This window comes from Hydra vulgaris, chromosome 13 (genome assembly GCF_038396675.1).
Source record: "Hydra vulgaris chromosome 13, alternate assembly HydraT2T_AEP".
Lineage (NCBI taxonomy): Eukaryota > Metazoa > Cnidaria > Hydrozoa > Anthoathecata > Hydridae > Hydra > Hydra vulgaris.
Window position 1 is genome coordinate 50,320,731 of NC_088932.1, and position 15,897 is coordinate 50,336,627.

At 27.5% G+C, this 15,897-nt stretch overlaps 1 protein-coding gene across 1 annotated transcript; it reads left to right on the forward strand.

The window, feature by feature from the left end:
• LOC136090218 (uncharacterized) lies at nucleotides 1-916 on the forward strand. The gene has a single exon (XM_065816414.1). It carries the CDS (start codon nucleotides 116-118, stop codon nucleotides 860-862), a length of 747 nt encoding a protein of 248 aa, XP_065672486.1. The 5' UTR covers nucleotides 1-115; the 3' UTR covers nucleotides 863-916.
• The last annotated feature ends 14,981 nt before the right edge of the window (nucleotides 917-15,897 follow it).

Below are 15,897 nucleotides of genomic sequence, written 5' to 3' on the forward strand. Positions count from 1 at the left end.
GCTGACAAGTCTTACATCGTTTGACTTTATTATAAGTTTCTTGACTATTTACCAATTCCTATCACATTTGGAAGGATAAACTGTGAAATTACAAGGCCGCACTGTGGATATTATTATGGCATACCATGAAATTGCTGAGGTGAAATCTGTTTATAAAGACATTTTAAGAAACATGGACGAAGAATTTTCGCGTGTCTATACCCAAGCCGAACGAATGGCACGTTCTGTCAACACCGAACCAACAAAGCCAAGGACTGTTGGACGTCAAGTAATGCGCAACAATGCTCCTGCGATTAATCCTGAGGAGTATTATCGACGAAATCTTGCCATTCCATTCATTAACCACATAAGCTCAGAGTTGGAGAGTCAGTTTTCTGACCTTTCCATCCTCTCCTTTAAACTATTGGGGCTTGTATCATCTACTCTCTGTGAAGAGGGAGGAGCATCTCTTCAAAATGTTGTCGAATTTTATGCAGAAGACGTACCATTTGCTGATTTGTATCCCCGAGAGTTGTTTCGATGGAAGCATCGTTTCCAAAACAAACCTCCGGAAGAATGTCCTTCAACTGCAGCGCAAGCATTAAAAGAATGCGACGAAGAGTTATTCCCAAACATTTTCACTTTTCCAAAAATTTATTGTTCAATCCCAGCGACCAGTTGCAAATGCGAACGTAGTGCTAGTGCATTGCGCAGGCTCCATACATATTCGAGAGCAAGTATGAAGCAAGAAAGACTCTCTACACTTGCATTAACGCATATCCACTATGGAAAAGTCATCGACGAAGAGAAAATTGCTGATATATTTTCACAAAAATATCCTCGGCGTCTACAATTACGATCTGTTTTGACTGAAATTATTTGACATCACACAAGTTCAGTGTCGGTGCTTATTAACCTTGTGTGTCATTATAAAGTTTATATTTGTGTATTATTTTGGAAGTAATATATTTGATATGTTGTAAAAATGGTCCACTTTTTTAAATTTCGCACCCTCCCACGAAAAATCCTGCGTTCGGGCCTGGGCAGTATAATAGGTTTTGGGTTGAATGTAGCTTTGATTTGAAAATCTAGTAGAGTAAACATGATTTATTTTGTTGAAAAAGGTATTAAATATTAGAGGTGTCATTTTATTATCAATTTTATACATAAAATTAAGTATCTGTTAAATGTTTAGTTGATAAACATTGAGTATATTTAGTTTATTAAATAAACCTTTTGAGGCATTAAACTGTTTACGTTTGAAATAATTCGTATAGCACGTTGTTGTCTGCTGAGTAGTTTTTTTATCTTGGTTGTGTTGGTGCTGCACCGAGCAATGTTCCCATAATTAAGGTAGCTGTGAATAAAAGAAAAGTATATGTTTTTTAAACAGTTTTGGTCTAAAAACCTTTTAACTTTATATAATAAGCCAATATTTTTTGATATTTTGTTTTCTATTATACTTATGTGTTCACGCCATGAAAGATTTTCGTCTAGAAATACTCCTAAGAACGCGCACTAGTGCTCTCTTTTTATAATAGAATTATCAATACAAAGATAGGGAAGTTTTAATGGAATAATTTTTTTTTCGTGGAGACTATGAAAAAGAGTGTATTTTGGTTTTAATTATATTTAAGGATAGTTTATTCAACTTAAACCATTCAGTTAAATATGTGAGTTCCTTATTGACTGTTTCAAATAAGAAGTTGATGTTATTATTAGAGTAAAACAAGTTTGTGTCATCGGGGAATAAAATTGAAGTTAAAATATTAGAAATTCTATGTAAGTCGTTTATATAAACAAGAAAGAGTAGTGGTCTAATTATTGATCCTTGAGGAACACCGCATGTGACTGTCGTATATTTTGATTTTCCTTCGTTATACGATATACATTGTTTTCTATTTGTTAAGTAACTTTTAAACCAATCAATGTTTGAGTTTTTTATGCCATAATGCTTTAGCTTAGCCAGAAGAATGTTATGATGTGTCAAACGCTTTGCTGAGATTTATAAGAACTCCTACTGTATATATTTTTTCATCAAACGCTTTAAGTATGTCATGAATAAGGTGAATTATGGCATGGTCAGTGGATTGTCTTGACTTAAATCCGAATTGTTTGTTGTAAAGAATGTTATTACTATTTAGAAAGCAATAAAGTTTATTGTACATATTTCTTTCTAGTATTTTTGAGAAAAGGAAGCAAGGAAGAATTGAGATCGGCCTATAGTTTACAACGTTTGAAACATCACCAGATTTGAAAATTGGTACAACTTTTGCAATTATACGTTTTTCAGGACAAACGCCTTGTTTTAAAGATAGATTAAAAATGTGCAACAGAATAGTTATATATTTTATTGATTTTATAATGACTACTAATATCATCATGCCCTAAACTTTTTTTAGGTTTTAACAAAAACATTGCATTAAACAGTTCTCTTTCCGTAAGTTCATTATTGTCCATTACATTGGTATTATTAGAATTTTTAAAAAATTCGAATTTTACTTTTGTGTTTTCTATTTTTGATGCTAAGTCAGAACCTACATTAACAAAGTACTAATTAAATTGTTCTGCAATTAAAGATTTATTTGTTATAAGTTTATTATTTGATTTAAGATTGATTGGAAAGCTTTTACGATCAAGATTTTTTTTTCCAATTACTTCTTTATTTATGTTCCAGATCTTTTGCGTTTCATTTTTGGGTTTACTTAACTGTTCAGAATAATAATATTTTTTTGAAAAAAACAGTCAGAAATTGTAGATTGTCTTTTATGAGCAAGAAAATTCATGTGAAAGACACGATTTACATCTTTAAAAGCCTTTGTCAAATTATCTCCAAATTAGTTTGCTTTTTCTTAAATGAGTCTAGCCATCCTTCCGAAGCTCGAAATTTTTTTTGCTTTTAATTTTACCAGCAAAACACTAATTGGTATATTATCAGCTCTCATTTGTTTGAACCATTTAAGCACAGCTTTGTTTACTAGGTAATACGAATCAACTTTCACCCGTTTAGTGAAATTTCCTTGACAAAAAGCGTCAAAGATTTTTTCTTTATTCTTTTTTCAACTCCAGGTTGAAAGAGTGTTCGGTGGAATATCAAAAATTTTCGAAACCTCTTTATTTGTTTTTCCTTTCTTCAATTCCATTAGAGTTTTATATATATATATATATATATATATATATATATATATATATATATATATATATATATATATATATATATATATATATATATATATATATATATATATATATATATATATATGTGTGTATATATATACATATATGTTAGGATTATGACTTTTTTTCAACTCCATGCTCCTGCACTGTAGTTTGAACTTTTACCTAAAAAGCACAAAATGAACTATTATTTGCATATATCTTTTAAAAAAAGTTCACCTCGCTATTGAAAAATCGATTTTGACATAAAATTGATTTTTCAATGGCGGGGTGAACTTTTTTCAAAAGATATACAAATAATAGTTCACTTCGTGCTTTTTCGGTAAAAGTTCATCAAACTACAGTGCAGGAGCAAGGAGTTATATATATATATATATATATATATATATATATATATATATATATATATATATATATATATATATATATATATATATATATATATATATATATATATATATATATATATATATATATATATATATATATGTATATATATATATATATATATATATATATATATATATATATATATATATATATATATATAACCCCTTTAGGAATATATATATATATTCCTAAAAACCTTTTTTTTACGTACAAGTTATTTAAGAAAATAAGTTATGTTATACAGAAAAAAAACCTTTTTACAAATTAAAACTTAGGTCTAACAGCCAACCAGCGCCGTAACTAGCTTTTCTAGTGCCCTGTGCAAAATTTCATATTTCGGCCCCCTAAGCCTAACTTTTTTTTGGAAAAATTGTAAATAAAAAATATATTTTAATTTATTATTTTTAAAAATTTCTTTATTAAAATTGCAATTTTCTCGCTTTCATTTGCGCAAATTCATTTATAACGTCGTCATAATTAATATCTTTAACAATGTTATATTCAATAGATATTATTGAAAGATTAGATAATCTTTCTTGTTCTATAGTAGATCTTAAATAATTTTTAATCAATTTCAATTTACTAAAACTTCTCTCACACGACGCAGTAGTAACTGGAAGAGTGAGAAATATCCGGATAGCAGTATTAATATTCGGATAAGACTCAATTAAGCCAAAGCCATAAAGTGCTTGCAAAATATCTAGTGGAGTTGCAGTTTTAATATTAGGTGTTATTGTCGTATTAGGTATTAGGTATTATTGTCGATGCTTCAAATTTAAAGCTTTGTATCTCACAGGTGAACTGGTACATATTTAAATCTTTGCTATACTTAATTGCTAAATCTGCAGCCGACTTTTTAAATCCAAAACGCTGGTCGATTCCAAAGACATACCATACAGAAAGGAAAAATCATTGCAGATAGTTCGCAGTTGCTCATAACGCCAATCTAGTTGAGACAATAAAGTATCAAAAATCTTGTAAATTTGCATTTTGAACAAATGTTCTGGAGTCATATTACTTCCTTCATCTGTTGCCTCATAATTTGCCATTTTCTTAACTTTTTTCTTGCGTTTATCAGGAAATCCAGCCTGTAAATTCATTGTTTCAGCTAAATTCTTTGCTTCCTGAAAATTTTGTTTTGACATTGTTTGACTAGATAAAAATAATAATATTAAATATAAATTTATGATTTATCTCTGGAGCTACTAGATTACCAGATATATCGAAAATAAAAAATTGTAAAAAAAAATTTATCGGTAAATTGAAATATGTGCTTGCCAACGCTATCTTACGATTCAAGTGTTTTATTAAGTTTTTATTATTTTAGAAAGCTTACCTGATGATTTAGTTTAATGTAATTAATAGAATAATTGGCTTGATGTGGTTTAACAATTAGTTTTTTTATAGCTATTTTTAACCAATCTATATTTAAATAAAACAAACTTACGATGTTTTTATAAACGAGTATATTTTAAATTCTAATTGGAAATTATAAATTGTAAAAATGTGTCATTAATAATGTGTCATTAATAATGACAATAAGTTTTTTTATGTTGCTTTGATTAAAAATGAAAATTGCTTCACACATTTTTTAAATTCACCACATTACTACACACACAATACGTTTTATTCTATTGCCCACCAGATATCGTTGATTGAATTCGCGCCAAAATATTACAATTTGGAATTGGAAATAAATATAGAAATTTTAAATTGCAGTATAGAATTAAGTAGCACTGTATTGAAATACAATACAGTGCTACTTAATAAGAAAAAAAAAATTTTAAAAAATTAAAAAAAAAATTAATAGAAGTATTTATTAATAGAACAAATAATTTTTCGTCAGTTTAAAGTTCCATCTACGGGCCCTGTGCAAGTGCACCTGTTGCACCTGCCTAGTTACGGCACTGCAGCCAACGATTCGGATAAATAATTAAAAGTTTAAAACATTTTGTGTTTATTTACAATTTACAATTTTGTGTTTATTTACAATTACAAAAGCATAATAAAATAATTTTAATGCTATTCTATTAAGAGCTCACTTCAAACAATCGCCTATCAACTTATCGACCAAACTTAATTTTGCTGACACTAATGTGACACTAATGTTCCTAAAAAGGAAAATACCATATAAATCTTTTATGCATTTCACGAGCATCAAAAAAAATGCATCAAAATGTAAATAATATGAAGAAAAAGAAAGTAATGCAAAATTTCACACAGCATATAAAAGGAACAATATAAATGACATGCGCACCATATTTATTTAAAAATTACTCTACACAGTAATTTTTTAAAAAAATGATTCATTTCCATATGTTCCAGCTTTCTTAAACAATGCTATTACACATTCTGACATAACTTCATCCAAATCATAATGAGCAAAGGCTGAAAAAGTCCTTAAAATGAATGAAAAAACAACATTTATTACCATACGTGTTCCAATAATAGGCTTAAAACTTGATGACAGTTCATCATAACAATAAAGTGCAGCCATGCTTCTCTAGAAGTGTTTTTAATTTGTTAAAGAAATGTTTTATGTATTATTCATTAATTTATTAAAAATACATACATATAAACTAATTTAAACTTTTTGAAAAAGATTTATCGAGTTTTATTTATAAAATATAAATGTTGAATAAAAACAGATGAACTTACATTTCGCAACTTTTTGCATTCTAATATCAGGACCTGCTACTATAATTTGCAAATAATTGTGATTAAGATAAAAGTGTATTGCACTTATCGTTCTAAAATTTATATTAAAAGACAAATACAAAAGATTGCACACTCCAATCTTTTATATAAACTTACATTAAAGTATTTACTTAAGAATATTAATTGTAACACCAATATTGAAAAATTATTAAAAAGAAGGCATACATGAGCTAAATTTAAAAAAACAGCCTGATTCTTGAAGATTAGAACTTGAAGGCTCTGAACCATACTTTATGAGTGCATCTTACATCTCTTTAGTTCTTTAGTCAAGATTTAGGTTTGTAAATATTTAGTCTTGCCAGTTTTTTTTGAGATGAAATACTTTTGTATTTTTTTACTTAACAAACAAAATTTCTTAATTTTTTACTTAACATACAGTTATATACTTAGCATACATTTTCTTAATTTTTTACTTAACATACAGTTATATACTTAGCATACATTTTCTTAATTTTTTTATAATGATTGTTACTACTCAATAAAGTCTTTTGGCTAAGCTAAAAAAAAACTCAAACTTATTTTTTAAGTTATGATCATTTCATTGTAACTATAGTTACATCTTTGATACTCATAATTAAAATAAAAAATTTCAAATACATAAAAAAAAGTTATAAACAAAATACATGTGTAGCAAATATATATATATATATATATATATATATATATATATATATATATATATATATATATATATATATATAAATATATATATATATATATATATATATATATATATATATATATATATATATATATATATATATATATATATTTATGTGGCTTTGAGAACATTATAAACAGTCATCCACTTTTTTCTGAATTCTTTAAATTTTCAGAAAGTACTTTGTTCAACAAAATTTATAAGCATCTCACAATCAAAAATTTATTTTATAGCAATTAATATGTTATGAAAAAAACAGTTTTGCCAAATACGAAATTCTTTCATTTTCTAAAACATTTCTGACTCGTTTGAAAGTTCTCTATTTACTTTAGGCATTTTATTTTAGCAAACGCCAAACCTCTTTCATATGAAAATGAAGGCTTTTAATAAATACGGCCTAAATGTTTCAATACTTTTATTTTATATATAAATGTTAAACCCACTTATCACCTGTTTTTTTTTTGTTTGTTTGTTTTTTGTAACTCGTACTTACAGACAGATAGAAGTAAATATATTTTAAGGAATGATAATTTTATTCAACAACCATTTCCTAAAACTAATTTTTGAAAACTTTTTATTTTATTTCGTGGACCATTTTTATGGAATAATATACTTTTAAATACTACATTTTCTCAATAATTAAATTTTGGTTCTTTTAAACTTTGATGGTTCTTTTAAAATTTCAAATTTTAAAAAACTCTAATAGTATGTTTTAAAGTTTTTGAAAATCCAATTTTATTGTTTTTTAATTTTTCAACAAGCATTTAACATATTTAACTTGTAATAAACTGTAAATAATATTTAACTTAATTTTTTTCTTAAGTTTAAATTTTAAGGTATCTTCCTTAGATACAATTAACAATTAATAGGTTAAATTTAGATACAATTAACAATTAATAGTTTATAAGTTTTATATTAAATTTGTGAGTCCAACTAAGTTATATTTAGCATTGTTTGTGCTCATAAAATATCTACTGATTTCTTGTGCTCTTATATATCCTACTCGCTTCTCTTGGAAATTTGTTTTTACAAAAGGAATTCAATTGGAATAAAACATGCCGGGGTCCCTCTAATGCAAACATGCAAACAAAAACTTTGAAAAAGTAACTTTAGGTGAACCATTTATTGTTTTGCCAGACAAAATACCTTATTATCTTTCGGCTGATCAGGCTTACGAATACAGAATTGTAACAGCAATAAGCTCTGGAGTGTTACCTGAAAATTTTATAAACCTTGAAATAGGTTCTATAGTTTATATTGAGTTTATCAAACAATTAAAAACTGTTTTTTTTTTTTTTTTTTTAATTTATAATTTTTTTCTTTAATTATTCATATTTTAGTCATTTTTTCGTTGAAAACTAAGCGTTCCCCCAACAAGACAAATTTTACTTTTATCTGTTTTTTCAGATTCAGATTCGCTATAAAGTTCCCCACAAAAATGAGCTCCCCTTACTTTTAAAGCTTGATAATAACAGGAAAAAAAAAACACACTTTACCGTAACATTCTTTGTCTAAAATATGAAAAAAGTGCCAATTTTTGTAAAAATACTAGACCATCCAATTTGAGTATTCGAATACTTGATATTCGAATATATTTGCGTGTTTTTTTACTATTTGATATTCGAATATTTTCTCCAATTTTCGAATAATTTCAAAAATGTAAAGGCAGAGTAAGCTTTTAAAAAAGTACTGTTAATTTCTCTTTTTGTAAACGAAAAAAATATATCTCTTTTTGCAAACGGAAAAAATTCTTAGAATTTTTATATAACCTTGAAATGAAAAACTTAAATTGCATTTTTGTATGGTTTTTATTTTGTGTGACTTTATTTTTGTTTGCTTTTAGAAAACAGTCGTTTATTTAGATTGCTTAAAAATATAAATACATATTTGTTCCATAAAAAAAAATCTTAATAATAATCTTAAAAATAATAATTTTTAATATTTTGTGAATAAATAAATATAATATACAATTAAATAAATCTTAATCTTAATATATATAAAGGGCAATATGTGTTTGTGTGTGTGTTTGTTTGTTTGTTCTCTATAGAAATCCAAACCGCCGGACCGATCTCGATGAAATTTGGCATGGGGGTAGTCCTCGAGGGGGAGAAGGTTCTTAGCTGGGTTTTGACCCCGTACCCCGACCCCCGGGGTCAGGGGGGCCCAAAAATGGGTTCCATTTTTTAGGGACCATTTTTTGGGCCCATTTTTCTGTACAGATATCAGGTAAGCCAGTTTAAATATTGGCCCGGGCAACGCCGGGTAACTCCAGCTAGTATAATATACAATTTGTGGTTGCATAATTTAAAGTGGTAAGTTAAAAATTTTTAGATTTTCTTAGTTATCTAAGAAAATCTAAAAATTTTTAACTTACCTCTGGTTTTTTTAGCCATGTCAAAAAAATCCAAGGTATGGGAGTTTTTTGGGAAAGACAAAAAAAATATTGGTGAAGCCAAATGTGGTAGGTGCAACACGAACATAGGATGGAGAAGTTCAACTACTGCTATGATTAATCATTTGAAGCTACGACACAACATATTGATATCTAAATCGGTATCAAATGACAATGATGGAGAAAATAATATTCCTAAGAAAAAACAAAATACTATATAAGTAATATTTGGCCATTTTTAAAAAAAGAATCTTTAAATGAAATATTGTCAAAAGTCGCAGCTTTTGATGGAATGGCTATCACAGCAATGAGTAAATCCCAAGCTATAGCTGGTTACGTGCAACAAAAAGGTTATAAAATGCCGAAAAGTCCGACAACTATTTCAAAATGCATCAATAGCTTTTATAAAGAAAAATGTGTTGAACTGCGGAAAAAATTTGAAAAATTAAAAACAGCAAATCGTAAATTTGCTATTACTGTGGATGAATGGACAGATTGTACTAATTTACGTTACGTAAACGTAACAGCTCATGTGATTGGAATAGACTCAAATACAATTGAATGCTATGTTCTGGGCTTAACGGAAATAATTAAGCAGGCAAATGCAGAAACAATTAAACATTTGGTTGAAGCTAAGTTAGCAGACTTTGGGATTTTCTTAAAAAATGATGTTATTGCATCTACTAACGATGCAGCAGCCGTAATGAAAAAATTCTATTCGCAATAAAGTGTTTGACGATACCGAAGATTTTGTTGATGAAGATGTAGAAGAAGATTCCACAGAAGATCAGTGCTCTGATTATAATTTGGTGTTTATTGAGGAAGATGAATATGATATGACGTTAGATTTTGATCAAATCATTAACAGGTTAAGAGGTGTTATAAGAATGTTTAAAAAATCGGCTACAAAGCATTCTATTTTGCAACAAAATATAGCTCAAAAAATGGGGAAAAAACTCAAGTTAAAATTAGACATAAAAAAACGATGGAATTCTTTGAGTGTAATGATTCGACGATATTTAATTCTATCAGAATGTGTTAACAAATCCTTAGTCGAATTGAATATTGATCCAATTCCAGAAAATGATAATTTTGCGCTACAAAACCTTGTTGATGTTTTTTTTACTTAATTCAGCAACAGCAGTTGAAACTGCTGTTGCTGAATTAAGTAAAAATGATGCAAATCTCATAACTGCTGAAGGAGTTTAAAAATTTTTGTTTGAAAAGTTGCAACCAATGCAAACTAATGTAGCAAAAAAACTGATACATGCGATCTAAATAAGGATGGATGAAAGAAGAGATCCAGTTTTAATGACATTGATCATTTATCTGCTGAGTGGAAATATACCAAGTTCTAACGCTCATTTTAAATATTCATCAAAAAATGCAGTCGGATTGCAAAAAGAACTCCAAAATGCAATAAGTTCTATTACAGAACCAAAAAACTGTCATGTTAGCATACGCAGCGAAATTGATAAATATATTGAACTGAAGAAAAAATTTCGTCAATTGGATTCTTTTAAAAAACGGTCGACAACGCTGGACGTTTTGTATAACGCTTTAATAACAATACGCCCTACCTCAACAGCTTCTGAAAGAGTATTCTCAACAGCAGGTGCAATTAAAACGAAAAGAAGAACAAGTTTAAATTTCGAAACATTCAATTCTCTTTTATTTTTAAAATATATGTTTTTAGAAAAAAAATAATACATATATAAAATAATAAAATCGTTCAAAATAAAATATAAAACACTTCTTTAATTAGATTATTATTATTTTTTATTTTTTTAATATGTCTTTTAACTTTTTGATAAATTATTCGAGTATTCGATTACTCGAATATTTTCAGATTTTTCTATTTGATATTCGAATAGTTGAAAAGCTCGAATAGTTAGATGGTCTAAAAAATACCCTTCACAAAAACTATTTTTCTCTGTTTATTTTTACGACTTTTTGAACCAAATAATCAATTTTCTTAAAATTCAACACAACAATTACTGAGTTAATCAAAAATTTGAGAAATTTGTTTTTAATTATTGTTTTGCCCTGTTAATTAGTCACATTTTAGTCATTTTTCCGTTCAAAACAACGCTGACCCACCCAGCAAGACATTATTTAAAAAAAATTTTTTTTGCAGATTCGGAATCTCCATGAAATTCTTCCTCAAATGTAACCTTACCGTTTTTGAAATTAAAAAAAATAAAAATAAAATTGACACACCCTAGTAATATGAGCACCTTGGTAATATGAGCATTAGGGTGCATTGAAAAACAGAAATTTTTCAAAACTGTATTGTAATAGTTCTAAATATATGCGATATAATAAATTATCACTGGATTTTTTTTGGGGGCACCTCTAAAAATATTTTTTATTCCAACAAATTTTTAGAATAAAAAATATTTTTAGAGGTGCCCCAAATCAATAGAACATTTACAGGGTACCTAATACTTTTGAAAAAAAAGTAGGTCAACCTGGTACTTAAAAGAAGCGAAATTTTATAAAAAGTTCCAAAATAATATTTGTTTCATGTAAAAATTATTATTTTATGGCATAATAACTATGGTTTTTTTGACTAAAAATAGAAAAAGTGCATTTTTTTAAGTTTGTCGATAATATTTTATTAAATATAGTATAAAACAATTTTTTAGTTTTATAACCTGGTACTCAAAAGAAGTGAACTTTTTATAAAGTTTCACTTCTTTTGAGTAGCAGGTTGACCTACTTTTGAAGAATTTTTTTTCCCAGAATATTAGGTGCCCTATAAACGTTTAAGGGACTTAGGGCACCTCTGAAAATATTTTTTTTCAAAATTTTATGTTAATTCAGTGATATTTTATTATATCGCATATATTTAGAGCTATTACAAGACAATTTTTTTAAAATTCTGTTTTTTAATGCACCCTAATGAGCATACAATTAGTTTAAATTTATATGCAGTAATTAGCGACTATCACCTAATTAAAACGCTGTTTTTGCGTTGTTAAAATAATATCATCACACATGAATCTGTGGCGCAAAATTTTGATACTAAATAATGAAATTAATTTTTTCATAAGGAAAAATATGTTAGCTAAAAATCCTACCCATTTTTTTTTTGAAAAACAATGCATAGACACATTTAGTTTCGACTTTATTTACAGATGCCATTTTTTCATTGAAATTACTTAGTTTAAAGTCCTAAAATAGCAGTGGTTTTAATTGCTTTTTAAATAAAAACAAAACATAGTAAAAAATTTTAATATTTTAACTACACTAAATATTTTTCTGTAATTTAAATTCAAAAAGTTTGAATTTTTATCGTTCAAAGGTTTGAGTTAATAAAATTTAAATAAAATTAAAAACAATTTTTTTTTTTTAGCGAAAAACATAGTAGTATTGTTTCAACAAAAAATGGCTTAAAATTTGATCTTTAAATTAAAAGTTTTGTTTATAACGAATCAAAAATATATTCCAAATATTAGTTTAAATTGTCAGGTTGTTATTTTTTTACTTAATGTTATTTTTTTGATAATTTAAAGTGCTCATATTACCAAGTGGTCTGGGTAATATGAGCACTTTTGCTAATTTTAAACCTCTGTGTTTTTAAGAAAAAGCTCCGAGTGCCCAAATATCTTAGTGGATCATGAGTAGGAAACCCTAAAAAATGTTTATTCGCAAAAATTTTTGATCACAGTTATTTTTGAAAATATTTCAATTTTCGCTTAAGGTGCTTATATTACCCTATCTATATTTTAAAACCAATTTGTATAAAAGTAAAATATATTACAATTCAAATTGGAGGAAACACCATAACTAAAGTAATAAAAAAAAAGTTGAGACATTCTGAGACATTCTGAGACATTCTGAGACATTCTGAGACATTCTGAGACATTCTGAGACATTCTGAGACATTTTACATAGTTGAATTTTAGTTTAAAAGAAGCATTTAAAATCAACATATGTTTAAAATTCTAAAAGTAATACTAATGAAAGACACCGAAAAAGATATTTTAGGAGGTGATTCTAGACACATGTAGAGATCCATTGTAAGTGGTTTTGAAATCTTTCCAAACCGTTTATGAGACTTTTTCACTTTTAGTTTTTCCACTTTTTTTTTAATTTTCGCCTGTGATAGGTTTTGTTTTTTCCACAAACTGAGGGTCAAAACTTTGTCTCACAAAAAAAAAATTATAAATCAATTATGGGTTCACAAACCTTAGAAAATAAAAAGGATTTTTATTAAAAATGAATAAAAACATATCTAGTTAATTTATTTATGATTTCATATTTTTTGATTCAAAGTCAGGATCCAACTGGGTGCCAAAGCATGCAGTAACCACATCTCTAAAATGAGACAATATTTGGATGGAGGGAATGACCTGATTGAAATTGGCAGTATCAGCAAGCTGCTGCAACTTGCCTAAACCTCTCAGAAGTTTCATACAATCATTGCCGTTGAAATGACCAGCATGGTATGGCTGAAGTGGAATATGCAATACTGATGGCCATTCCAGGCCAAATATCAATCAGATGTTTCACAAGATAATTCACAACAACTAGCAACACATGTAGCTCCATTGGTGGAATAGCTTCTAAAATAAGTTTTTGTCTGGAAACTCCAACTGTGGAAGATGCCCCACATTTTGGAAGACTTTTGATTTTCTCAAATCGCTACCTGAACTAATAAACTCTTTTTGCTTGCTATTAACTCAATGCCACACCAACAGCAAAGGTGCCTGCCGCTGTGAGATTGTATGCCACACCTTATATTGGCAAGCTTCATATCAGGTCCTAACTTTCTCATACCATTGTTGGAAAGACCTGTGTTTTGATAAATTTTCAACATGCTTTGGGTTTTCAGGAGTTCCTTGAACAGGGTGGAGCTGAAGATCCTGTTTAAAAGATCAACTTTTAAGCAATACCATAATATTAGACAAAACCTTTTACATACATAGTTTAAAATTTACCTCTTCTGAATGGTAAAGGTTTTCCTCTTGGCTAACTAAGTCGAATGATATCATTTGGAGAAGAGTCCTTGCCTGCCACAACTGTTGATGCCACTTACTCTGCTCCAATAGGATCAAATTTATCCATCAACCTTAAATTTTTATGGCAAGTTTTAGGAGTGCACTGATGTGTATGCCCCTTACCAAGAACTGAAAAGCATTTTGCACAATGAACTACTTCATCAGTTTTACCTGCCATACTCTTGGGGTTGCTCAAAGGATGTTTTTCGTAGGCTTTCAGTTTCCCAATTTGACAGATTAAGCAGTAACATGTTGTAGTCAGTCTTGTTGGTGGCTTTATCAAAATTGGTTCAAAATTGAAAAGCTGAAGAACAGTCTTTATTTTTCCTCTTTCCAGTTTTCCAAGTTGAATTCTACAGTTGACACAGATTGCCAAAAGAACTGTGTCATCTTTGAAGTTAACATCCTAAAGTAAAACTTGTTTAATGCTTGTCATGAGGCTTTCTGTAAGTTCTCTGTCAGCTTTTCTCATGCAAATGATACAGGCAGTCCTTCTGCAGTCTAGATGTGTTTTTGCTGAATTTGGCATTTTGATTTTGTACTTTTATCACTTTTTAAAAAAAAAATTGATAAAACACTTTCATTTTCAAAATAAAACAACAAAAGTTTTGTTTGCAAATTTACCTTCATGTTGTAAAACGTATTTTGCGCTGTAATATACGTTTTATGACAATGACGTAAAACGTATCTTACGCTGTGAGCGATAGTTCGTATCTAACGAACTATCGCTCGTATCTTACGAACTATCGCTATATTTAGCCCTATATATTATGATATATTCTCGATACTTTTTGTATGTTCACTCTGTTCATCTAATATTACGCCCAAAAAGTTTACTGAAGTTTCTGTTTTAATGTTAACGTTATTGATTATTAGATTATGAAGTTTAATGTATTTAATTTATGGACTAAAATAAATTTGGTTTTATCCACATTTAGAGAAAGTTTATTACTTATAACCACTCATTAACTTTACCCAACTGTTCGTTAGCTGTTTCAAAAAGTGGTTTACTATCTCTGTGGGAATAAAAAAGATTGCAGTCATCTGCAAAAAGAATACAATTTAAGAAGTTTGTTGCTAAAGTTATAAATGTTATTAGTTTTTATATAATAACATTAATAACATTTATAATGACCGTCATAACATAGGTATAAACAAAGCTGGTTTATCAGATGATATATAATAATATATATATTAATATATATTATTAATATATGATAATATATATATTATCAAAAAGTATAGAAAAGCTGTTTGTCACTCTTGTTGGCTTTAAGTTATTTTGTTATTTGTTTTATTCATATATTTTATATTATTTTATGTTATATTGTTATTATTTACATATTTTATATTTTGTTATATTGTTAGTATTTATATATTTATATTTTGTTATATTGTTATTATTTATATATTTATATATATTATATATATATATATATATATATATATATATATATATATATATATATATATATATAAATATATATAAACATATATATATATATATATTTTGTTATATTGTTATTATTTATACATTTATATATTATATATATATATATATTTTGTTATTTTTA

Excerpts from the sequence above, each read along its gene's own strand:
- LOC136090218 (XM_065816414.1), top strand. The coding sequence starts at position 116 with ATGGCATACCATGAAATTGCTGAGGTGAAATCTGTTTATAAAGACATT.